Here is a 23,822-nt window from a genome sequence, read left to right as displayed (position 1 = left end):
CGCCCGACACGTGGCTGGGGGTGGTGAGGCAGCGTGAGCTCCTGGGGACCCCCCCCAGCCCCCCCCCAGGCGGCCGGGTGCCCCCCAACAGGCTGTGACCCCCCCCCCAGGGTGTCATCTGCCCCCATTGACTGGTCAGGGCGGGGCGCGCGGCTGGGGGGGTCCTTTGGGGGGGTGGGACATGTGGGTCCATTTTGGGGGTCTCAATCCTCAGCCATGGGGGGGGCCATGTTGGGGGGGGGGGGGGCGGGAGCTTGGACACGAGGGTCTTTTGGGGTTCAGGGAGCTGGACCCCCTGCACCCACCAACACCTTTTTCAGTTGAAAAAGCCCCAAATTTGGGCTGTTCCCCTTCCCCTCGCCCCCGCCACAGCTTGAGGTTTTTTGGGGGGGGGGCGGCACCCCCATCTGCTGCCCCACGGTGAGGGGGGGACATGGGGGGGCGTCGCGGCGGGGCCGTGCGTCAGCCGGGGCGCGTGGCCGGGGCGGCCGCGGGGAGGAAGTTTGTGGACGGGGTGGGGTGACCGGGGCTGCGTCACCAACCTCTGCCACTGCCCGACACCCCGGGCCCACGGACAGCGGCTGCACCGGCGCTGGCGGGCAGGTGAGCGGGAACTGGGGGAACTGGGAGCAACTGGGAGCTACTGGGAATGGCTGGGAGCGGCACCTGGGGGAACTGGGAGCAACTGGGAGCCACTGGGAATGGCTGAGAGCGGCAGCTGGGGGAACTGGGAGCAACTGGGAGCCACTGGGAATGGCTGGGAGAGGCACCTGGGGGAACGGGGAGCAACTGGGAGCCACTGGGAATGGCTGGGAGCGGCACCTGGGGGAACTGGGAGCAACTGGGAGCCACTGGGAATAGCTGGGAGCGGCACCTGGGGGAACTGGGAGCAACTGGGAGCCACTGGGAATGGCTGGGAGCGGCAGCTGGAGGAACTGGGAGCAACTGGGAGCCACTGGGAATGGCTGGGAGCGGCACCTGGGGGAACTGGGAGCAACTGGGAGCCACTGGGAATAGCTGGGAGCGGCACCTGGGGGAACTGGGAGCAACTGGGAGCCACTGGGAATGGCTGGGAGAGGCACCTGGGGGAACGGGGAGCAACTGGGAGCCACTGGGAATGGCTGGGAGCGGCACCTGGGGGAACTGGGAGCCACTGGAAAAGACTGGGAGCGGCACCTGGCATGAACTGGGAACCACTGGGAAAGGCTGGGAGCAGCACCTGGTGTGAACTGGGAGCCACTGGGAGCCACTAGAAAGGGCTGGGAGCAACTGGGAGCTACTGGGAGCCACAGGAAGGGCTGGGAGCCGCACCTGGCGTGAACTGGGAGCCACTGGAAGCCACTGGAAGCCACTGGGAAGGGCTGGGACCTGCAGCAAGGGACTGACGGGGAGAACTGGGCAGGGAGGGGAGCTGCAGCCTGGGGAAACTGGGATGAACTGGGGAAGGCTGAGTGCTGCAGCCTGGGGGAACTGGGATGAACTGGGGAAGGCTGAGTGCTGCAGCCTGGGGGAACTGGGATGAACTGGGGAAGGCTGAGTGCTGCAGCCTGGGGGAACTGGGATGAACTGGGAAAGGCTGAGTGCTGCAGCCTGGGGGAACTGGGGAGCCCCAGGCAGGGAAGGGAGCTGCACCCGAAGGTGAAACTGGGGTGAACTGGGCAGGGCTGAGCGCTGCACCCTGGGTGAACTGGGGAAGGTTGAGTGTTGTAATCCCAGAGGTGAACTGGGACGAACTGGGTAGGGCTGAGCGCTGCCCACTGGGTGAACTGGGGAGCCCCAGGCAGGACTGGGAGCTGCATCCTGGGGTGAACTGGGAGAACTGGGCAGAGCTGGGAACGGCACCCGACGGGAATTGGGAGCACTGGACCGAGCCGGGAGCTGCCTGCTGGGGTGAACTGGGAGCACTGGGCAGAGCCGGGAGCGGCAACCGCGGGGAACTGGGAGCACTGGGCAGAGCCGGGAGCTGCATGCTGGGGTGAACTGGGAGCACTGGGCAGAGCCGGGAGCGGCAGCCGGGGGTGAACTGGGAGCACTGGGCAGAGCCGGGAGCTGCATGCTGGGGTGAACTGGGAGCACTGGGCAGAGCCGGGAGCTGCATGCTGGGGTGAACTGGGAGCACTGGGCAGAGCCGGGAGCTGCATGCTGGGGTGAACTGGGAGCACTGGGCAGAGCCGGGAGCTGCATGCTGGGGTGAACTGGGAGCACTGGGCAGAGCCGGGCTCTTGGCCCCGGGATCCCCGCGGCTCCCGCCGGGCCGGGAACAGGCAGCGGGACCCCCGACTGGTTTTACTGGTTTAACTGGCCGGGGTGTCCGGAGAGGGTCCGGCGTGGGGGGGGGGGCGGCTGGGCTGGGACCCCCGGGGACGGCGGGCGGCTCCGCACCGGCCTCCCCCGGCCCCGGGACCCCCCGAGACCCCCCGGGGCCCCTGTGCACCCCCAGACTCCTTTTTGCCCCCCCGGACCCCTCTGCCCCCCCCGGGGCTCCCATCCCAGCTCCTCTTTGCATCCAGAGACCCCCCCGGACCCCCCCTCTGCACCCCAAATCTCCCCCGACCCCCTCTTTGTCCCCTCCGACCCCTCTCTGCACCCCTGGGGAGCCCCCACCCCCCCCCGGATCCCTGCGCCCCCCCCGGGGCTCCCCCGGACACCTCGAACCCCTCCCCGTACCCCAAATCTCCCCCCGAGCCCCCTCTGACCCCCCCCGGGTCCCTCTCTGCACCCCCAGACCCCCCCATTTCTCTCTGCCCCCCTTGGCCCCCTCCCCGCCACACCTGGGCCCCCCCCGTCCCGTCCCCCCGGCATCGCGCCCACCCAAGGTGGGGACCGGCACCGGGCCGGGGGCGGCGCCTTTTGGGGTCCCCTCAGCGTCGTGGTGTTTGCGCCGGCCCCGGGGGGGGGACGGGGGGACGGGGGAGGGGGGGGGACACCCACGGCTTCGCCCCCCGCCCCGCCGGCGTGTCCCCTCCCTTATCGCACCCAGCGCCTCTTATCAGCACCCGGCCCCGCTGCGGGGGCCCCGGCCGCGCCGCCGTGGGTGAGGGGGTGTCGATGGGGCTGGGGGTGCCCCGGGGCGGCCCCCACCGGCGGCACCGTGAGACCCCGAAACGCGGCGGCTGGGGGGGCCCCGGGGGGCAGAGAGAGCCAGGGGTGGGTGCCAAGCGAGCGGCTGGGTGGGCGCAGAGAGAGGTGGGGTTTGGGTGCCAGGTGGGTGTCAAGTGAGAGGTGTTTTGGGTGCTGAGCGAGCGTTGGGTGGGTGCCAAGTGGGTGCTGAGCGGGTTTTGGGTGCCAAGCGAGCGGCTGGGTGGGTGCTGAGACGGTGTTGGGTGGGTGCTGAGCGGGTGTTGGGTGCCGAGCGAGCGGCTGGGTGGGTGCTGAGACGGTGTTGGGTGGGTGCTGAGCGGGTGTTGGGTGCCGAGCGAGCGGCTGGGTGGGTGCTGAGCGAGTTGGTTTTTGGGTGCCAAGCGGGTGGTGGGTGGGCACAGAACAAGCGGTTGGGTGGGTGTCAAGTGAGCGGCTTTTTGGGTTCCAAGCGGGCGTTGGGTGGGTGCGGAGTGGCCTTTGGGTGCCGTGTGGGTGTCAGGTGGGTGTCGAGTGGGTTTTGGGTGGCAAGAGGGCGCTGGGTGGGTGCCGAGATGGTGTTGGGTGCCAAGTGAGTGGCTGGGTGGGTGCTGAGTGGGTTTTAGGTGCTGTGCAGGTGTCAGGTGGGTGCTGAGCGGGTTTTGGGTGCCGTGTGGGTGTCAGGTGGGTGCCGAGCGGGTTTTGGGTGCTGTGCGGGTGTCAGGTGGGTGCAGTGTGGGTGTCAGGTGGGTGCTGAGGGGGTTTTGGGTGCCACGTGGGTGTCAGGTGGGTGCTGAGGGGGTTTTGGGTGCCGTGTGGGTGTCAGGTGGGTGCTGAGCGGGTTTTGGGTGCCGTGCGGGTGTCAGGTGGGTGCCGTGTGGGTGTCAGGTGGGTGCTGAGGGGGTTTTGGGTGCCGTGTGGGTGTCAGGTGGGTGCTGAGGGGGTTTTGGGTGCCGTGTGGGTGTCAGGTGGGTGCTGAGCGGGTTTTGGGTGCCGTGTGGGTGTCAGGTGGGTGCTGAGCGGGTTTTGGGTGCCGTGCGGGTGTCAGGTGGGTGCCGAGCGGGTTTTGGGTGCCGTGTGGGTGTCAGGTGGGTGCCGAGCGGGTTTTGGGTGCCGTGCGGGCGCCGCGCGGGCCCGGCCGAGCTCTGAGGCGCCGTGTCCCCCCCGCAGGCGCTGCCGGGAGCCATGAAGTGCCAGCTGAGCCCCCGCCTGCTGCTGCTGCCCGTCCTGGCGTCGCTGGCGCTGCTGGGGCTGCGGGTGCAGCGCTTGGCCGAGGAGCCCATCACCGCCGCCCCCGCCCTGCCCGGCCCCGGCCGCGCCGCCCGGCAGCACCCACCCGCGCCGGGGTTCCAGTGGGGCGGCAACGCCACGGCCAAGCCGGCGCCCACCCGGCACCCGCTGCAGCCCCCCTACCCCTACCCCTACCGCTTCCTCCACAACCAGCCCCACAAGTGCCGCGACCGGACGCCCTTCCTGGTGCTGCTGGTGGTGACGGAGCCGGGCGACACGGCCAGCAGAAACGCCATCCGGCAAACCTGGGGCAACGAGAGCTTGGTGCCGGGCGTCTCCATCGTCCGGCTCTTCCTCATCGGCGTGCACCCCGTGTTCGCGCAGGAGCTGCGGCCGGTGCTGGAGGAGGAGACGCTTCTCTACCACGACATCCTCCAACAAGATTTTTTAGACACCTACAACAACCTGACGCTGAAGACGCTGATGGGGCTGGAGTGGGTGAGCAAACACTGCCCCAACGCCAGCTACGTGGTGAAGGCCGACCGCGACGTCTTCCTCAACCTGGCGTACCTGGTGCGGCAGTTCCTGGTGCCCCCCAAAACCAACTTCATGACGGGGCACCTCTACCAGAACACGGCGCCGCTACGCAACAAAGGCTCCAAGTGGTACGTGCCCCACGAGGTTTACCCCAACAAGACCTACCCGCCCTACTGCGGCGGACCCACCTACGTCCTCTCCGGGGATGTGGCCCAAAAAGTTTACAGCGTCGCCCAAACTCTGCCCGTCATGAACATGGAGGATGTTTTCATGGGCATCTGCCTGCACGCGCTGGGCCTCAGCCCCACCGCCGGCCCCTGGGGCGTCTACAACATGGTCCGGCTGCAGTTCGAGCGGTGCCGGTTCTCCCGGCTGGTGATGGTTCACCACTACCAGCCCCAGGAGGTGCTCAGGATCTGGCCCCGCTTCCAGGAGGCGCCGGCGATGTGTCACCATTAGCCACGGCCGGGGGCCTCTGAGCCGCGCTGGGGGCCACCGGCGCCTCCCGCAGCCCCTGGCGGGACGGGTGCCACCGGGCCACCACGCGCCGGCTTCGCCCCCTCCGCTGACTTTCTGGCCAGTCTTTGGCTCTCGAGCAGCCGCTCGGGGCCGTCTCCAAACCTCGGGTCTCTCGGGGACCCCCCTGTGCCGCCCGCGGCCCCACTGGGGACAGTTTTCCCCCCAAATTGAGCCACCAGCTGAGTTGCGCAGCCGGAGCTGTGGGCTCCGCTTGCCAGACCGGCTACTCCACTTTATTGATCTTTTTAATATTATTATTATTGTTTGTGTCCTGAGCCCGCCGGGCTGGGTGCTCGGGGCCCGCGCCAGCGGTAAAGCCGGGCCTGTGTTAAGTTATAGCCAATATTTGTAATAAAAGGGCTGGAGCCAGCCGGACCGAGCTCGCCACCCGCCTCGTCTCTCCCGGTGCCGGCACCGCGCCATCGGCACAACCCCCGCGCCGTCCCCTCCCCTCCCGCTGCGCCGGGGGGAAGCGTCCCCACCCCGAAACGCCGGCGGAGGATGAGGAGGGTGAGGGGCGAAGGTCGGACCTCGCCCGCAACGAGCTCACGGTGCTGGGAAGGGGCCGCCGAAACGCCGGCTCGTGTCCCTGCCGCTCGCTGTGGCCTCGCCCCCGGCGGCACAAGCGCTGTCGGGGCGTTAACAGGGCGCGTTTGGGCCCGGCTCGGCCGCCGGCACCGAACCAGAACCACCAGGGTACAAGGTGCAAAGTTTATTCAAAATAACTGCGCTGCGCCGGAGGCGGCACGTTTACACACATGCAAACCGCCCGCGGCCCCGGCGCGATAACCAATAAGGCTCCGGCTGTTTCTGGCGCTGCTTAGAGGAGCTAGGGGCAGCTCCGGTGTTATTTTGGTTGGAAAAGGGGCGATTTTGTAGCTCAAACCCCGCCTGGCCCGTGGCTTTGGTCTAAGAGATGGAGTCTGGCAGCTGCCCACGGCGGGGCGCCGGAATATTTGGGAGCGGGAGCTGCTCCGCCTCATCGATCCCCCGGGACGGCGCCTGCGCGGCGATCGCCGCGCTCCCCCTTTGCCCAGGAACGGGAATAAACCGGAGCCGCTCTCGGGGTTTTGGTTTTATTGCGGCTTTGAGGAGCGCCGCGGTTACAGGCAGCAGCTGGCAGGGCCGGGCAGGCGCCCGCGAGCCGCGCGGGTTATCTCCACCAGGAAGTCCCCACCGGCGCTTGCCGTAAGCCATCACCGAAAATCCCTGGCGTCGGGTTCAAGGGTCCCTTCTCCAACGCCCCACCCTGTGCCGGGAATCCGGCGCCTCCGCCCCATCCCCACCGCGGCGCAGGAGCGGGGCAGCTGCCGGCGGCTCCGCCGGCCACGGAGATCGTTTGGCCCTGGCCAAGGACGAGCCGGCCCTGCTTGCTCCTCCGGTCAGCGCCCGGGGAAGTCCGTCATCTCCCGGCCAAAGCCCCGGCGGGGTTCGGCCTCAAAACCAAGAGTTTGAGGTTATTAAAATTGCAGGATGTGGAGAATATTTTGCATTTAGGGGGTTTTTGAGAAGCAAGAGGCTGCGGCAGCGGCGCGCGCCGTAAAACGAGACGGCTGGAGCCCGAGACATCAAGAGTTTTGTGTTTATTTGTCTACATTCAGCTTACTCCAGATGTACTGCCTGAGGGATCCAGGCATACAAAACCCACTCTGTCCCACTGGTTTTTAAAATAAAATCTTCACTTATAAAACTGAAACACTAAAGCATTAAAATACAGAAAGCTCGTTTAACTCACTTCACAAAAGCATTAACAGATGACATATCCCTTATCTATTTAAAGCCATACTGTGTTCACACTTCCACGTCAATTTTTAAATAGAAAAAGGATACTGAAATTGTATTAACTCCCAAAAAAAAAAAAAAAAAAAATCATTTTCCTATTTAGACAAAGTTGTAATGGCAACTAACAAACCATTAAATACAGAGATGCCCAAAATACAGCTAAGTATGGAATTACAGGTACTCAACCATTAGTGACCGGTATCACAAAGAGCACTGCAACATGGAAACGGGGGGGCAGGGAGGGGGGGGGTGGTTTTTTTTTTTTTTTTACGTGTTTACCGTGAGGCGATAAAACTGAAGATTCCAGGGGAGGGAAGAAAGCGCCGCGCCCGCGGGGGGAGGGCGGCTTTATCTGTACTGGTAGTTCATGCTGTGGTCGTTTCTGCCGTAGCCGCCTTGGGACGCTTGGTAGGAGCTGGGGGGGCCGCTGTAATTTTGGCCTGAACCGGGGGAGTTGTAGTTGGACTGCGAGGAATATCCACCTGTGGAGTAGGGGGGGGGAGGAGAGAGGAGCCGTCACCATTGTGGCGCCGAGCAAGGAGCTGTTTGAACGCAGAATCGGGGGGTTTTAACTCCGATCCGGCAGCCACGGAGCGGGGGGGGGTGTAAAGACGCAGCGAAAAAATCTACCGGGAAATGGTGTATACTGACCTTGCTTACCTTGGTACGAGGACCCTCCGCCCCCCGATCCTCCCCCATAGCCACCGTGCGAGCCCGTGTTGTAGGAGGCACCTCCCGAGTAGTTATTTCCTCCGCCGCCGCGGCCGCTGTTGCCGCCGTAACCTGGGAGGGAGAGCGCAGTGAGCGTGGCCGGGTCTGCCTTCCTCCTCCAGAACGCCTCGTTGATCTCAACCAACTAAACCAACGCGCTTTAAACCCTCCCAAGTTCACAAAAACCCGGGAGGGGTTGGGGTGGGGGGACCCCAAAGCTCACCCAGCCCACCAGGTGCTCAGAGCCCCCCGGGGCCGGGGCATCGCCCACCGCTCTGGGCAGCCTGGGCCAGGGGCTCCCGCCCTCAGCGCGGAGAATTTCCTCCTCAGATCTTGTCTAAATCTCCCTTTCTTTAGCTCAAACCCGTCCCCCTTGTCCCACGGCTCCAGACCTGCCTAAAAGCGACTCCTTCGCGCGGGACCCAGCGTATTTCCCAACTATTCACTGTTTGTGTTTTACTCCCCAGAGAAGCAACTCACTGAATTTGCTCTCGTAGTTGTAATCGGAGCCCCCGCCGCCGGGCGAGTTGTAAGAGTTGGAGTAGGAGGAGTAGTTGCCTTGCCCGTGGTTGTAGCCTTTCTGCTTGCCCTGGGGCGGGCCGTAGTTACTGTACTGGTTCTGGTTGTAGGATTGCTGCTGCTGGCCCTGGTGGGACTGGTACCCCGAGCCGTAGGAGGGTTTTTGCTGTCCTCCGTGCTGCTGTTTCTTCCCGCCGTGTTTCGGAGGAACCGGTGAGTTGTAGTTATCACCACCTTGGTAGTAGGAGCCGTAGCCGGAGGAGCCTCCGCCGCCGCCGCTCCCCGAGTTGGAGTGGCCGCCGTTGCTGTAGAACTGGCCTAAACAGAGAGAAGAGCGTCAGCCCCGGCAGCAGGGGGGGGGGGGGCGCAGGTGGGTCAAAGGCTGGTGACGCGGTGAGACTCCCCCCGCGCCGCGGCGGGGGGTTTAGGAGCCGTTTGCTCTTACGCTGGCGGAGGGTTTAGGAGCTCCCCGCGAGGTCAAACATCAGTGGACGGGGAATTGTGAGACACGGCGTGAGGTCACCCCGAGATCCCCGCGAACGGCGCCCACCCGGTTTGCCCCCAGCTTTAATTCCAGCACGACCCCAGGGTTTAGGACTAAGCTCAGGGCTACGACGGTTTCTTTAACGCGCGTTACAATCGCTAACGGTTATCGCTCTAAAAAGATTTAAAATCGGGTGCTCAAACGAGACAAGTCGCCGTCAGCAGCGCCTGATGCTCTGTCTCCGCAGCCCCGAGACGCGGTAACGAGGAAGAACCTCGTTTCCTGTAACGAGGAATTAACCCGACATGCAGGCGGATGGCTCCGAGGCGCCCGTCCGGATTTACACGGCGAGCGAGCAGCGACAATCCAACGGAAATTAAGACGTGGGTGCAGAGCTCATCCTATTTACCTCAGAACCGAGGTGCTACCGCGGTCCCCGAAAGCCTCCAAGGGCTCGGCCCACCCCACCGAGGCCAGATGGGACAGCACCGCACAGAGGCCAGAGTTAGGCCGGGTTTAACTTTTATTTATCAAGAGGACTACAGTCAAGCTCTTCCAGCGATTCCTTCCCCCGCCCGATTCCTGCAAGCTGAGTGTCGGGGCAGTCGTGGTGCTGGGCTTAGTGGGAGAAGATTTGCTCTACAGGCAGGCTTGGCCTACGGGAAACTAACTTTCAAGGAATTAAAGACACTAGAATCCAACTAAAAACCTGCCCCAGTGTCCGTAACAGCGTGTACCTCTAAAAGAGGGGAAGACTGGCCAGCGCCTCCTCTGGAAGAGGAGACATGGGTGAGAATTTAATTAAAAAGGAGACAAAAAGAGTAAAATCTCACGCCCTTTGCTTGGGTGATCCCGTGTGAAACTACAGGGACGACGCAGGGGGAAGGCGAGTCCCAGCTCAGTTCCTACATTCGGTGTTTGCAGCTCTTCCAGGCACCTCACTTTTAACTTTTTGATCATTTAATCGCTTCTTGTCTGCGCCCCCCCTGCACTACAGTAACATTTCTACACAAGATTTTTGGTTTTTCCTCTTCCGCAGAAGATCTCACTTTAGCTGCGCAGAAACGAGGTTCTGTGATTGATTTATCTCCAGCCCCGAACGCCACGGCGGGAGCAAAACATCTCCTGGCTGCAGGAGACACTTGTACCAAACTCCCCGTCCTCGGTCGGGGCGCGGGGGGTTTCTCCAGAGCGAGGGGTTGCGACCGGCACCGCGTAAATTCAAGCTGCAGCTGCTGGCAGTTGGTCTCTCCCAAGTCAAGAGGCGTGGAATTTCCGCTTTACACCAACACTTCATATTTAACTATGAAGGTTTAATGCTGTTTGACATCGGATTGTGTTCGACTTTCCCCAAATCAAAGCTAATGAATACAAATATCCAGCACACGAGGTGTTACTAACATGTAGTCGCTTAAAAAAAAAAAGGGCAGTTTTGCCACCTCATTCGGGACAGGATCTGCTCCCTTGTATAAAAAGTCATTATCTCAAACAATAGCTCTCTACAAAAAAATAGGGCATGCATCCTTGTAATAATTCTTATTTTAAGTATCCACTAAACACCTTGGACTTTTTTTTTTTTTAAAAAAAAACCCTGGTGCTCCGTAGGCCAGCGGTTTTTGGTTTCCTTGAGCTGGTTTCATTACCGAGTTAACTCAAAGGTGGTGGAGCCTCCCCAGTTAAGCGAAGGCAGAGGTGCAGCTTTGCGGCTAAAACCAGCGACAAAACACGACACAGTTTGCAAAACAACCACCGCAGCAAGAATAAAGGACCAAACACTCGGAATTCAGCGACTCGGGTCTCGACTGGCCAACTGGGAAATTTCCCCCCGCTTCCGGTGAGATTTAATTCTCCAGGCGATTAAAGTACTTTTGGGGCGACGAGCGTTTTTCCAGCTTGGCCGTTAAGTGCTTTGGGCCCTTTACGCGTGGCTCAGGAGAAGGCGGATTTCGCGTTAACGAAGGAATCGGTGCGTTTCCGAGGTCACTAACGTGTCCACGCTAACCCCTAACGCCTGGGTATTTATTGCGGCAGGACGGGAAGCACGATTACAATACCTGTGAGTACACTAGCTACCGGCCACAAGTCACACCCCTCAGCGGGAATCCACCAGCGTGTTACAGAGGGGGGAGGATTCAAATTTTTAGCACACACGGTTTCCACGTACAAGTCAACATTTCACATGCTTAAAAAGCTGGGCTGCGCTACGTTCAAGAGATGTTGAAAAGTCTTCCCAATATCGAGAGGCGTGTACCCAATTGCTGGGATTTATTAAAAGGCTCAAATTTTGTACAAAACCTGCTGTAAATTAAGACAAAGGTCGATTAAAACACTTCAGTTTCTTAAAAATAAAGTAATGCTTTCCATAAAAAGCAAAGATGGGCTTTTTGCCTTTACGCTGAACGGAGCTGGCTTGGAAATTTGTGCGAGGTGCACAAAAACATTCTCGGATAATTGGTTCCCCCTGTTGTGTACATCGATACAACCAAGTTCAAAGGCAAATCACAATAAAAACTGCCACTGTCTTAGTTCTGCAGGCTAAGAGAGTTTCAGACAAGCTGCGGTGAAAAGCCACTGTTGAGAAACCCAGTGAAGCACGGGGACACGGCACGAACACTTTGGGTTTTGGAGTTCGAGAAAATTGGAGTAAAAAGCTGTTTTTTGTGCAATACTTTTAGATGATCTAGGAAGACCCAAAATCATGATAGCCGTAGCAGTCTGTGAAAAAGTCACCTACAAAAGGGGGAGACAGAGCAGAGAAAAAAAATTAGAATTCTTTTGAAGATGGCAAAATGCGCCACATTTGAAAAGTCATGTTTTAGATTTCTCTGCTCCTGTCACCCCCCAATGAAGGCTTCTTCTCAAGACCAATGGCTGGGTATTTTCAGGGAAATCACATTCAAAAGTGTGGCCGATAGCTTCACATGGCTTAAAGCAGAGAAATTTAAAATATTCACAGTTTTAGAGGAAACGTGAAGTCACCTGGATTCGCGTTTTTAAACTTTTTAACGAGCACACAAGCCACCTTTCACGACTTCGCGTTCAAAAAAAAAAGAGAACCCCCTTACGAGGGCTCCTGCACGAGCGCGGCGCAACCCGCGCCGAGTCTCACACCCCCAGCGGCTCGATGCGTTTCCAAATTTAAGATGAAAACCACTTACTATAGCCTGCTGTCGCGGAATTGCCTCCGTAACCATAGCTTCCGTAGCCGGCACCTAGATTTGAAGAGGAAAAAAAAAAAAATAAAAATGTTGAAAGAAAAGGAAATGGAAGTGACAAAAGGCCTCGTGTGTCCCGTCACGCTCCGAGACACAAAACGCTGGCGGGGTTTGGGTGGGTTTAGGGCCGGCGCAGGCAGCACCTCACCTGCATTCATGTAGCCGCCGTGGTTGCCGCCGAATCCCCCTCGGCCTCTGCCGCGGCCTCGGATGTTGCCGCCTCTGCCACGGCCGCGCATGTTGGGGGGAGGAGGCACCTCGTTGTGCATGGGGCCTCCCATCCCGAAACCCGGGTTGTGCTGCTGAGGGGGGAAGAGAGAAAAAAAAGAACACGTGTCACCCGGCTCTGGAACGCGCCGCCCGGCCCCTGAGGTGACCAAAAAAACCACCTTTCCAGAGGACGGCGGGAGCTCCAGAACGCGCCGGGTACCCGTCTGCCTCGGAAAGGAGGGGGGCTAAGCAAAACGCAGCGGGGGCGGGCACCGAGTAAGGGTCATCTCCAGAAAACAGGCTGTTTTCTGTAAAACTCGACGAATTTCTGCTTTCGAGCCCAACGGTGGCAGATCCTGGTTTCCCTCCACACCTTATTTCCCCTCCCCAAAAAGGGATTAAAACCACAGAGCAGGAGACAACGGTGCTACGAAACCGTTAAGTTACACCAGGAAGTCGTTGAATTGTGAATTTACTTACTTTTACTGCAAACTTGGGGCCCCCCCTCGCGGGCACGGGGGCTCTCTTCTTCTTGTTCTGCTCGATGGCAACGGGAGCATCCGGGAAGAGCTTCTCCAGCGCGGCCAGAGCCGCGTAGGCTTTCGCCACCTTTTTATTGGAACCGGCTCCTTGGAATTTCTGCCCGTCAACCTCCACCTTTGGAAGGGATTAAATCAGCGCACGTAAGCGGAAAGAGCAGGAACAGAAGCTGCCACTTGGGAAAATTAACCATTTTTTGTGGTGCCTGCAGATAATTCCAGGAGTTTGAAGTGCTCAAGGCGAGGCTGGACGAGGCCTGATCCTGTGAAAACGTCCCCACCTGCTCAATGAGCTTTAACAGGCCCCTTCCAGCCCAAACCATCCCGTGATTTTATGATTTTTAACTCTGACTTGAGAGCCTTAGTAAGAGATACCCGAGCTGGGATGAGGGACTGGGCATCACCTCACCTCCATGACGAAGCGCTTGTCGTGGCTGCCGCCCGTTTCCGATATCAGCTCGTACTTCAGCCCGCGCCTCTTCTCGTTCAGCTCCATGACGGGATTCTTGCCGTGCTTCGTCAGAATTGGTCCTTGTTGTTTCACATTCTGGAAGTAGAGAAGCGGTGATGAAACTCCCACAAAAACCCCCCCCGAGGGACCCTCAAGCTGCTTCCAAACGGCGTATTTTGGAAAAGATCTGAAGGAGGGAAGCTCGGAATGAGCTCGCCTGAATTTTTGACCTCATCAGTTGTACCGCGACGGTACCGGAACGGTTCAAGACACCGTTAGAGCGACCCGCCGCCGACGGGCGCTTCCAACGACGTCCTACGTCACCCCACAGACCCGGCGGGGCCCGTCTCGCCCCCTCGGCCGTGCTCACCTCTGGGGTCTGATCTGAAGGAGGGGAGGCAGCAGTGGGCGTCGAGACAGTTTCTACTACGGGAGGAGGAGCGACGACGACTGGTTTCTGTTCCGTTTCCTCTGCTGATTCATCTCCTTTCCCAGATTCTTTGCCTTCCACTCCTGTGGGCAACCCCATATCTTGCAACACCTAGAGCAAGGAGAGCAGGTTACTGAGCGCCGCTCACCTTCCAGGGGAAACACTCAACGTGGCTGCTCGGGAATCCTTTTATGAGTTCAGTCCAGGTGCCAGGCATCCCCCAAACGCCAAGATTTGGGAAGTCCTCTGCCCCGAGACTCCACGCACAACAGACAACTCTGGTGTCTGGCTTTCCCCGTCCCTGCCCTGAAGGGTTTGAGACGCTCCTCACCCCCCGGCTGTCGTCACCATCAATTTAGTTGCCTCTTCGCAATTTAACGAGGTCAGCAATCAAACCGCCTCCTAACGAGAGGCCTCTGGCAGGAGCTGGCACACCCACGGCTCTTACCTTCACTGCCACGTGCAATTTGGCCGTCTTTTTGGAAGGTCCCGATGCCTCAAACGTGCTGCCATCAATTTCCACAGACATCGTAAAGATCGGAGCGTGAACGGGACCAGTCTGAGAGACAAGTTTGTACTGGAGCCCAGGTTTGAGCTGGTTTAGTTTCATCAGTGCATTCATGGCCTGGGGAGGTTCGAGTTTTTCCTCTGAACAAAGCAAAAAAACCCAAAGTTTGTGGCTGTTTGTCATCTCTTTCAAAGAAGCATAACCAATTTCAGACAAGTTCTTTATTTTCCTCCTTGCAAGAATTTAAGTTATACCAAGTAAAAATCTTAGCGTTAAGGTGTTGGTTGTTTTTTTTTTTTTTTTTTTTTTTAAAATTCACGTGCCCTGTAACCCCTATTTACAGCATCACCCAAGACCAAACCCTTTCAAGAGCTCTTTCACAACCTGCCCCCCGCCTCGGCCTGCGAACAGCTCTCGGGTAGCCATTTGTACCTACCTCTCGTTAACTCAATACCTTTTTTCTGAATCTTCTTTTTCTTTTTGCTGGGAGATTTCTCCTCTCCATCCTCCTCCATCGGACGCTTCATTGGGGTGACAGCGTACGTTGTACTGGGAGGAATCTGGACTGTAACAGCGGTAACAAAAAACCCCTCAGTCTTCCAGTTTCCAGCAACAACAGCAGCAAAAGCCTTGGAAAGGTGATTTGGGTTTGGTTTTTCTGCCGAGTACCTACCAGTATAGTCAATGGGGTTTTCGTTCTTTGGTTTCTTGGGCATTTTGGAGGGTAGGGGATCCATCCCCAAGACTTTGTGAAGCTGGCCAAAAGCAGCAAGTCTCAGAGCATGCTAGAAAGATTAAACGTGTGTTACTGGGACGCGCAAGCGGCTCCACCACTCTCTGTTCCCTGCACAGTTTCAGACAGGAACATTCTACCCACCCCTACACAGAAATCCTCATCAGTTTAAATAGGACTCTCTGAATTTTTGCAGTTCGACCCAAAATACGGGTCGTGGTAGCAAGTCACTATTTAAAACCTGATACTTTGCTTCTGGTTGGCCAAGCTACAAATTCCTTATTGGTGTGGGACCCATTTGTATTTCTTTTACTTGACTAGATATTAAAAAAGTTAACACCGACCTCCGTGAGGTTACTATACTACCATTAACCAATATGGAAGTTCAGAGTCAGTTGAACTGATTAAGTTTTTGTAACATCTGTAGTCAAAACTATACCTGAGCACTCTGTGTGATATCTTCCCTTTGTTGTCTGTCTAGATGCCCAATAGCATCAGTGGCTTCTTTTTCACAAGGATCATAAATACCAGAACCATCTGAAGGCAGGAAACAAGGAAGATATGCAGAGAATTATCCTGGTGTTTCTAAAGAAACTAAACTAAGTATTCCCTTGGCATCAATCAACACTCATCTCTCGGAGAACACGGACTGACATGATCCATCCAATGTCCAACATTGTGAAACTCGCCTGGGCTATTTCACACGTACAATTAGCAGTGAGGCTGGTCACGACCCCTCAGGGAAGCAAATTTTACGCTCGTGGAAGCTGGAACCTCTCTCTACGGGGGGTTTAACGTCATGGGTCCGTAGCTCTGAACACACGTGCCCTAGGTAACGGCAAGGTACGGTAGTACCCGTCTACGCCGGGGGCTTTCTGAGCTCCGAGTCTAGGCTGCCCGCACACACAACGAGGGACTTCTCGAACGCTAAGGCAAGGTGACCGCGCCTGGAAGCTCCGCCCGCGTTGCATTTCGGCTTCGCTTTGCAATGTAAATGCAGAGAACCACCTAACCTGGCATCACGATCCCCGAGGCGAGGCACTCGAGAACTCTCCTCAGAGCCTCGCCAGCGCCCATGGGTCTGTTGGCAGTTCCGATAGATTTCTCACACAGCAGCTCGAGAGGCTGAAAGACAGGTTGGAAGAGTGAGACAAGCCCGGCAGGCGCTCGCGCTGCGATCGGGGCTGGAGGCTGCTGCCAGTTCCCAAACGATGAGATTTTTACGCTGCAGAAACGAACCGCTCAAACGATTTACGGCGCGGACGGCCGAGACGCATCTTCTAAGGGCAGAAGCTTGGCTCGCACCGTTTAAATCTCTGACTTAGGGACGCGCGCAGACCGAAGAGCCCAACGCCGCTTTGGGGAAAGCGGCACCGACCCCCCCAGAATGAACAAAAAAAAAAAAAAAGGAGCATTACCCATCCTCTCAGAGGCGCCCAAGTAGGAACCCGAGTACACAGGTCTCGCAGCACTCGTATCACTATGACGCACGACTTCAGCCCGTTAGCCCTGGCCTAGAATAAGAATCAAAAGCAGACACACAGTTGATAAAAACCCCCAAACTGCTCGTTCGCAGACATTCATTTTTGCGGTGCTACTTTGTCAAGGGTAAACAGTATTTCGCGTCACCATTTTAGCACTTAGAACAACAACCGTCGTGTACAAAGGCAACATTACTCTTAACACAAAGCAGCAGCTATGCATCTACTCTTTAAAAAAGGTTCCTGCCGACCGTTTAATTCGCTTAAGTGCTTCTTTAGCAACTGTACCGTTGACAGACGCTAAGTTCAGCACGTCTAACTATCATCCGACGTTAACGTATTTTAAATAAAAAACAAAAATAGTCAAAAGACTTTACAAATTTTCTACTTAAAGACAAATATAAGAACAAAATGCAAACCTGGAACCACTTGGCGTGTCGCAGTGACGCCAAGGCAGCAAGGCATTTCTGCCTGTCCAGAACGTCCGGGGAGTCGGTGACTGATAGCGTTTCTATTCGTGGATGGAATAAGAAGACAAGGCACAGTTTGACCAAGGGGGATCTGTCAGGCGGAGAGGGGATGAGGCAGCTTCCTAACGGGCAGCTGAGGCTCCCAAAAGATCCTGATCTAGCTCCTGTACCGGGAAGGAGGGGTCTGCAGTGCGCTCGCCTAGCGGCCTCGCTTCGAAATGCAAACTGCAGCGAGGGGGGAGGTTCAATTAACTGGGAGGGGCTGAAGTCTATTCTGCGAGGAGACGGGGCGTGAAGCTCGGTGGGAGAGGACAGAAATCCTTTACGACTCGAATGAAGTGGCGGCGTACGAGGCCGGTAATAGGTAACAAAGGGAAATTTAAAATAAAAGAACCCCCCACTCCGCGTTTCGCTGTAGCGGAGGAGTGGGGGGAGAAGCTTTGCGAGGATCAAGGGAACCCCCTCCGCCCATAAGGCTTGACTGCCCTGGCCCCAACCCGTGACAGAGAGCGTCCTGTTGGTCAAAGGTCCAGCGTCCCTAAAATTGACAAACTAGAAGGCTTGGTAGACGAGGTCAGATATCAAAACCAAAGACAGTCAATAGAGCACAAAGATATTTCCCAGTCTGTGCTGCAGCAAAACTGAAGATAAGGTTTGAAAAAAGCGCAAAGTTTCTCAAGACCAGGGTTTTAGATAAGGCTAGTGCACGGAGCGAGCGGTTGACAGCCACCAATTCGACGGCGCGGCGCCTACGTGACAGAAGCCATCGTAATTCACGCGCCAAAAACCGTCTGCGAATTCCAAAGGGAATTTGAGAGCCAATGGAGAAGCTAACTTTATCCAAAACTCTGCATCACTGTCTGGAATTCTGAACTTCAGCTGATGAAACAGCCAATCGAGGAGACCCAGAGCACTTATCATTCTTGCTGCAACACAAACTGCGTGGAACATCCAATTTCATGTACATGCAAAGTCATTTAACAAGAAGCCTTCGAGATTTTTTTTTTTTTTCTTAAACGTATCTGGTTTATATTTTTATGTCACTGTGCAGGCCACTTACATGGCTAGGTACGAAACAAGATTAATACAACAAGATGACGTATTAGTGAACTAAAGGCCCAAGTATAAAAAAAAAAAAAAGAAAAAAGGATAAAAAAAAAAAAAGGAGCAAAATCCCATCTGAAAGGTGCTACTCAGTTTCGGAAGCTTGGTCCAAATAAACCGTAACCGTGATCTCATGAGGTTGGTCTTACGGAATTTTGAATTTGCACAAAAATAATTGTTGCTGCTTCGGCTGAAACTGAAGAGCACGCTTTAACAGCGAATTAGCAACGGAAATGTACGGGTTGCCAACCGACTGTCGGCCGTTTGCAGTCTTCCATACCTCCAGCTAACTGTTTCTCCATTTCTTCTCTGACTACGGGCGACGTCAAGTGGATGGTCAGCGTCAACGGCGGCTCTTTTGTGTTCTTAATTACAATGGCAGCGTCACCGACCGACTGGATTATTTCGTATTTGTCTTCAGTAATAGCCTGCAAGATAATTTCCCCCTTAGCCATCGTCTAACTCGCTTCTGAGCGATTTGCAACAGCCTCTTCCAACAAAAACCAAGGTCTATAAACAAAACTTCAGCTAACCGAGAAGTTCATTTCACAAGACAACTCAAGGCCTGTGAAAATGACTTTTCCAAGAGGAAGGTATCAACACAAACGTCCTGGGCGTCTTTTTAACCATTTAAAAGCTCTTCCACTCGCTCCATCACAAGCACACGCAAGCGTGGGGAGGTTTTACTCACAGCAAGCTGTACTCCGAGATTGTCAGCTACTTTCTCCAGGAGCTCCGTGGTGGGTTTATCTTTGCACAGAAGAACCAGCTCGAGATCCAAGTCCCCCTTCAGCAAGAGGCCTTTGGCGACAAGCCCCACGCGCATCACGCCCCGCAGGGTCCTGGTCAGCTGCTCCGAGGCCTTCTGGTCCCTGCAAACACACCGGCTCCAGTCACGGGGGCTCCAAAACGCCCAGAATTAATGGCAGCCGGGGACGTGCCGATGGCCAGCCCGAGCCGAGGGACAGATCTGCAACGCTTAAACACGACACACGACCCCCCGCCGCAGGATTTACCACACCCGCATGGGAAAAGGCGCTTCAACCCCGCGGTAGTTAATTCCTCTTAATCCCACAGCCAGGGAAAACAACTTTTCCACCTTCAGCGAGCAGATTTTTCCTACTCTAAGTCAGAAGGTGCTGTCACTCCCGACAGCGCCCTTCACAAGCCCACACACCGTGACGTTCCTTACCCTCCTTCCTTGTTTTCCTCTTCGGCCGCCGTCTCCATGGACTCTGTTTCTGGCTGCTCCCCACTGACTTTTTCTTGCTCGTCGATCCAGTCGGACACAGCCTTGAGCGCTCGCTCCGTGTGCGACACCATATTCTGAACCGCCTCCAGCTCCTCCTGCGTCGGGTAAACGGCCGAATGTTTGGCCATCACGTGGCGGTCGTCGTTCACAAAGATACGCATTGGTCGCTGAAAAGGGATTTTAAAACCATTTTAGCCAGGACGGAAAGGTGGATATACACCTCGTGAGCCTGAAACCTCCCGATCCTTACCATTTTTGCTTTCAAATCTCTGCCCAAGCGTTTGAAATGTGCTGATTTAGATTCTCCCACCAAAAAGACTGTCCCAGTACCACACTCTTCCGCAGTCTGAAAGCAACAGAAAGCCAGTCAGCGACGCTGGCAGGCTGGTCCGTCCCACAGCCTGCTGGCTGAGCGCACGCAGGAACGGAAATAACTGCCATCCATCACTGGAAGCAAGAAATTAAGTTAGAAGTATGCAAACTCGTTAGCGAAAGCCCAGTTTTCTGCTCCCGATGACTTACGCTCTTAAGCCCAGCGCCCACAGTAACAGCCACGGCCAGGCGTGACACAGCTCTGCCCCCCGATGCGCACGGGCTCCCTCAGAGAAGGTTCTGCGTTACCTGCCCGGCAGTTTAACGAGCACCACACGCTCATTTACCATCCACCAGCTCAGGCGCGGAGCAAACGCTGTGAGCCCTTCCCTCCTACGATCCCCCCCAGGAGCAACGACACCCCGCTGCTCGGTTTTCCCCTCCCTGCTTCTCGTTCGCCGTCATAAGCATACGATTTTGGGTCCTTATTCCCAAGAGGCTTTTCCCTATTAAAACTGGGTTTTTCCAAAGCTCCTGCTCGTATTTCTAAACCAAAGCACACCGAAGGGAACGCGCTCCCCACCAGCGCAGCCTGCGCTGGGAAAATTAAGTCTCTAAGCAGAGAGAACTCCGTGAGGTGAAGGGGGCTGCCTTCGCCTGGCTGCCAAGAGAGGTGACAGCTTTCCTGCAGGCCACTCAGAAGCAACTCTTTGCCATACACTGCTTTTTACCCCAAATTCATCTTACAGCCCCAAAGTAAACAAGCCTGCTTTTAATTAGGATTGATACGAGGCAAATTCAGTAGCTGCACCGAATCTCTTCACTTACTTTATCAGGAAGAAATAGGATAAACTTACACCTGCAAGTCTGGTTTTGAAGTGAGCACTTGCAACTCCTAAAATTCAACCGATTGAGCCAAAAAATCCCAACAGCTTGTTCCCAATCCAGAAGCCACTTTCGAAGGGAACTACCCCCCTCCGACAGCCCAGCTGAGGCAGCGAAGTCCTTTTGTTAAAATTCCCAGACTTTGTTCCTCTGTTTCAGCCAAGGGGCCTTCGAGCAGAGAAACATTCGTGTCCCGCAGGACCGATTTCTGCTGTGGGGAAGACGACAGCTTCCCAAGATCGCCTTCGGATGCGAGCAGGCTTCTGGCAAGAACTTCAAAAAGCTGTCTCGCACCCACTGGGATCGGCTCGTCGGCGTCCGTAACGTCGCTTCCCACGCGACCAGCGTTAAGAATCAGCAGTTGCTTGATTCAGTCATTAATTTGACCAAACATCTTTAATAGAACTCTTGACGTACCTCTAACTGCACAGGGGCAATCCCAGGCCTGCAAACACCCTGATGTTCCGTGGTAACCCCAACAGTTGTTAAGTACCATTTACAAGGCGTTAGCAGGAGAGGGGCAAAGAGCCTCAGCACCTGAAGGTGATGGAGATGAAGGTCATCGTCATCTGCACCCACCCACCAGCTGTTTCACTTCATTTCACCACCAAGTACCCGTCAAAACCAGCACTTTCCAAAACACCACTGGGGAATATCACTCACGCCTCGATTATTCCAGAGCTCACCACCAAACCCCACTGCTCTGGGAGTTCTTCCACTCACAACGGGTTTCACTTGGGATGAAACCAGACTGATGCTCACTTTTGCTTTTTTCTACCAAAATTTACCACAAGTCGGCCGCTTCCAGCCTCACCGGTCATCGCTGTGTACAGCTCACAAACCCAGGTTTATCTTTCATGCTTTACAGGTGGCACAGACTGCAAATGAGCCTGGCCAATCTTACGTATAAATTGTCCCAGATACTGGTATAATAATAAAAAATAAAAATAATTAACAGCCCAAATAGTGCTTTACTACAGCAACGCTGTTATAACTCTGTAAAGTAACACAAAGGGCCTGGGCAGAAATTGGGACCCTGCTGCGCTGCTTGTTTCACAAACAGAGCTGGGGCTCAGGACCTGAGGAATTTTCTAGGATAAAATCAAGAAAGCTCACTTCCTCGAGCCGCCGTCGCTGTACGGACTCAGCATTCTATGGCACAGAAATACCTCCAATTCCAATCCTGCAAATGTTTACGCACAGGACGACTTTGGTATTGTTACAAATCCGGATCTAATTGTAATTAGACCCAGATGTTAGCGCCCGCTGAGCGGGGAGAGTTTTCCCCAGCTACCTGCAGGAGCCCACAAGGCATCTTCCCAAGTTTGGGGGGGCCGGCTTCCCAACCCGCTCCTACTCTGGACTGGACCCCGATGAACTCATACACTCTGTGCATGGTAATTTTTCTTAAAACTCCCTTAATTTCCTCCAAGCAAGGTAAGAAATTAGTTGAAATCTGACCTAGCGAGGCAGCTGTTTCTACAGTCAGAACCACAACAGCCTGAGAAACTAGAGTCCCGCTTCCTGCGATTCCTAACGACGGACGTTAGTGCTCTTCTCGAAATCACTGAAGTTCATTGCTAGTGAGAACCCAGGAGCTGATGCTGCAGCACCACAGGATTCGCCTCTTGGGGAAAAGAACCACAGAACAAGTTAAAAACACGAACGCGCTCAGCAACCCACAATTCCTGACATCGCTCTTGAGGCTGATAGTCATTAAAATTTGAGAAAAAGGAGAAACTTTGAAATTCCACCCTTGTTTTTAGCCTCGCCCGCTCTGCTCTCCCCCTCCTACGATTTCCACTACCAGCTCGATTTCACCAACAAACTTTCCACTCGATTCGAGTCTTCCAATGGAAGGAGCAGCCTCTCCGAAACATTTGTTGGGGGGGTGGATGAGAAAATGATAAACAGAATGCAAAAAGGCTGAAACTTCTGCCCTAGATCAGGGGAAAGTTTAGCACGCACGTAGAAGCGCGTTTCGTTTTAGAAAGCTTCTACGTTTTAAGGCAGAATTTGTTGGTTTTCATCTGTGTTTTGAGCCTATCGTACCTGAACGGGATGACGGAAGGAGCGCGAAGCCTGAACGCCTCGCTCGTGTCTGCGGGGGACGGGAACCTCGCAGGCAAAGCTCTCCCCGGTCTGAGGACCCCGAGAGCATCTATTCCCCAGCACAGGGCTACCTGGCTGCCCCAGGGGATGGTAAACAGAACCCCTCGGCTCTTACAAGTGACACGTAGGGAGGTTTTTGTGGTTTGGTTTTTTTTTTCCTGAACCGTCCAGAAACTGAGCGGCTACAAATAACGGGATCGATGAGAAGAAGGGGAATTACAAGCAAGTGATGGCAGAGCCCAGATAAAACCCTGGAGAGTGAAGTTCAGGACAGCAGAGAGCGGTCCTGTCCCTGAGGGAAGGAGGTAGGATTTAAATCACACCAAAGGGGATGTTTCCACCTCACCTGTGCCCTCCCACCCACCCGTGAGAGCGGGGAAAAAGGCGAGAAGCCTGCGGGCCGCGGGGAGCTGCTGCTTTGTGGGCCTGGGGGGGTGGGTTGAGAGGTCGGGAAGGGGCCCAGACCCCCACCCCCCCTCCCAGGACCGACTTCTCCCTCCTCCCCACTCCCACACGGGCAGCACCGCCCGTCCCCACGCGTGAGCGCGGGGAACCGGCCGTCACGGGGTGTGTGTGGGGGGGTGAAGGGGCAGGCGGGCCGCTGCCGCCATTTGCAAACGCGGCGAGAACAAAGCGGCGGCGGCGGGAAATGGGGGGGGGGGGGGGAAGCACGGCGCGACCCCCCCCACGGCGCGCGGTCCCCCCCACGGCGCGATGGGCGGCTGCAAGGGGAGGGGAAGGCGTGCGGGATGCGAGGGGGGGACGGACGCGGCGCAGCTCCCCCCCCTCCTCAATTCCTAAGCTCCCCCCCCCCAGCCTTCCCCTCACTCACCCCCGGCCCAACGGCCGCCCGCCGCCATTTTGTCTCCACAGCACAATGGGCCGAGAGGGAGGGAGGGAAGGAGGGGAAGGGGGCCGGGTCACCGCCGGCGCGGCCCGCGGCCCGCCGCCACCCCCCCCTCCCTCCCCACCCCCCCAACCACCTCTACTCCCCCCCCCCTCCCCTCCCCACACCGGCCTACCCGCCCTCCTCCGCGGCCCGTCCGCCCGGCACCGCCCCCCGGCCCGCCTCGGCGCCGGGCTTCCCCCTCAGCCCCGGGGGTTCCTACCGGGGGGCCTGCCCGCGGCGGGAGGAGGAGGAGGATGATGAAGGAGGAAGAAGAAGGAGGGGGGGGGGGGCTGTTCGTTGCTGGTCCCTCAGCGGCGGCGGGGCCCGGGCCTGGGCCTGGCCGCGGTGCGGGGCGCGGTGCGCGGTGCGACGGGGCGCGAGACTGCAGCGCG

General features: G+C 56.8%; 2 protein-coding genes across 6 annotated transcripts; one reads left to right on the top strand and one right to left on the bottom strand.

Moving 5' to 3' along the window:
• The first annotated feature begins 4,242 nt into the window (after positions 1-4,242).
• On the top strand, positions 4,243-6,798 carry LOC141937132 (uncharacterized). Its single transcript, XM_074854567.1, has 3 exons — positions 4,243-5,270; positions 5,702-6,046; positions 6,258-6,798. Exons 1-3 carry the CDS (start codon positions 4,243-4,245, stop codon positions 6,796-6,798), a joined length of 1,914 nt encoding a protein of 637 aa, XP_074710668.1.
• Positions 6,799-6,911: 113 nt separating this feature from the next.
• Positions 6,912-23,506, bottom strand: ILF3 (interleukin enhancer binding factor 3). 5 transcript variants are annotated; one of them, XM_074854641.1, is made up of 22 exons: positions 23,374-23,474; positions 21,891-22,056; positions 20,847-20,966; positions 19,483-19,578; positions 19,173-19,399; positions 18,672-18,852; positions 18,261-18,408; positions 16,826-16,917; positions 16,344-16,439; positions 15,939-16,050; positions 15,365-15,462; positions 14,866-14,977; positions 14,629-14,757; positions 14,133-14,332; positions 13,625-13,795; positions 13,213-13,350; positions 12,745-12,921; positions 12,203-12,356; positions 11,998-12,051; positions 8,317-8,673; positions 7,777-7,908; positions 6,912-7,607 (listed from the first exon to the last, which is right to left on the bottom strand). In XM_074854641.1, exons 4-22 carry the CDS (start codon positions 19,483-19,485, stop codon positions 7,474-7,476), a joined length of 2,715 nt encoding a protein of 904 aa, XP_074710742.1. In that variant the 5' UTR covers positions 19,486-19,578; positions 20,847-20,966; positions 21,891-22,056; positions 23,374-23,474; the 3' UTR covers positions 6,912-7,473. The 5 variants fall into 5 exon arrangements, with proteins under 5 accessions (XP_074710742.1, XP_074710743.1, XP_074710744.1 ...); XM_074854642.1 differs by lacking the exon at positions 20,847-20,966; XM_074854643.1 differs by lacking the exons at positions 20,847-20,966; positions 21,891-22,056 and having other exon boundaries at positions 14,647-14,757; positions 23,374-23,506.
• Between the last annotated feature and the right edge of the window lie 316 nt (positions 23,507-23,822).

The sequence above is a fragment of the Strix uralensis genome, chromosome 38 (assembly GCF_047716275.1).
Source record: "Strix uralensis isolate ZFMK-TIS-50842 chromosome 38, bStrUra1, whole genome shotgun sequence".
Lineage (NCBI taxonomy): Eukaryota > Metazoa > Chordata > Aves > Strigiformes > Strigidae > Strix > Strix uralensis.
Note: the sequence above shows the minus strand (reverse complement) of the source record. Positions and strands in the feature narration are given on the sequence as shown.

Excerpts from the sequence above, each read along its gene's own strand:
- LOC141937132 (XM_074854567.1), top strand. The coding sequence starts at position 4,243 with ATGAAGTGCCAGCTGAGCCCCCGCCTGCTGCTGCTGCCCGTCCTGGCG. Across the intron at positions 5,271-5,701 it reads TTCCAGGAGGCGCCGGCGAT|GGCTGGAGCCAGCCGGACCG; the intron begins GTGTCACCATTA and ends TTGTAATAAAAG. Across the intron at positions 6,047-6,257 it reads CAGAACCACCAGGGTACAAG|AGATGGAGTCTGGCAGCTGC; the intron begins GTGCAAAGTTTA and ends CTTTGGTCTAAG.
- ILF3 (XM_074854641.1), bottom strand. Across the intron at positions 18,853-19,172 it reads GAGGAAAACAAGGAAGGAGG|GGACCAGAAGGCCTCGGAGC; the intron begins GTAAGGAACGTC and ends GTGTGTTTGCAG. Across the intron at positions 16,918-18,260 it reads GGAGAAACAGTTAGCTGGAG|AAACGCTATCAGTCACCGAC; the intron begins GTATGGAAGACT and ends ATCCACGAATAG.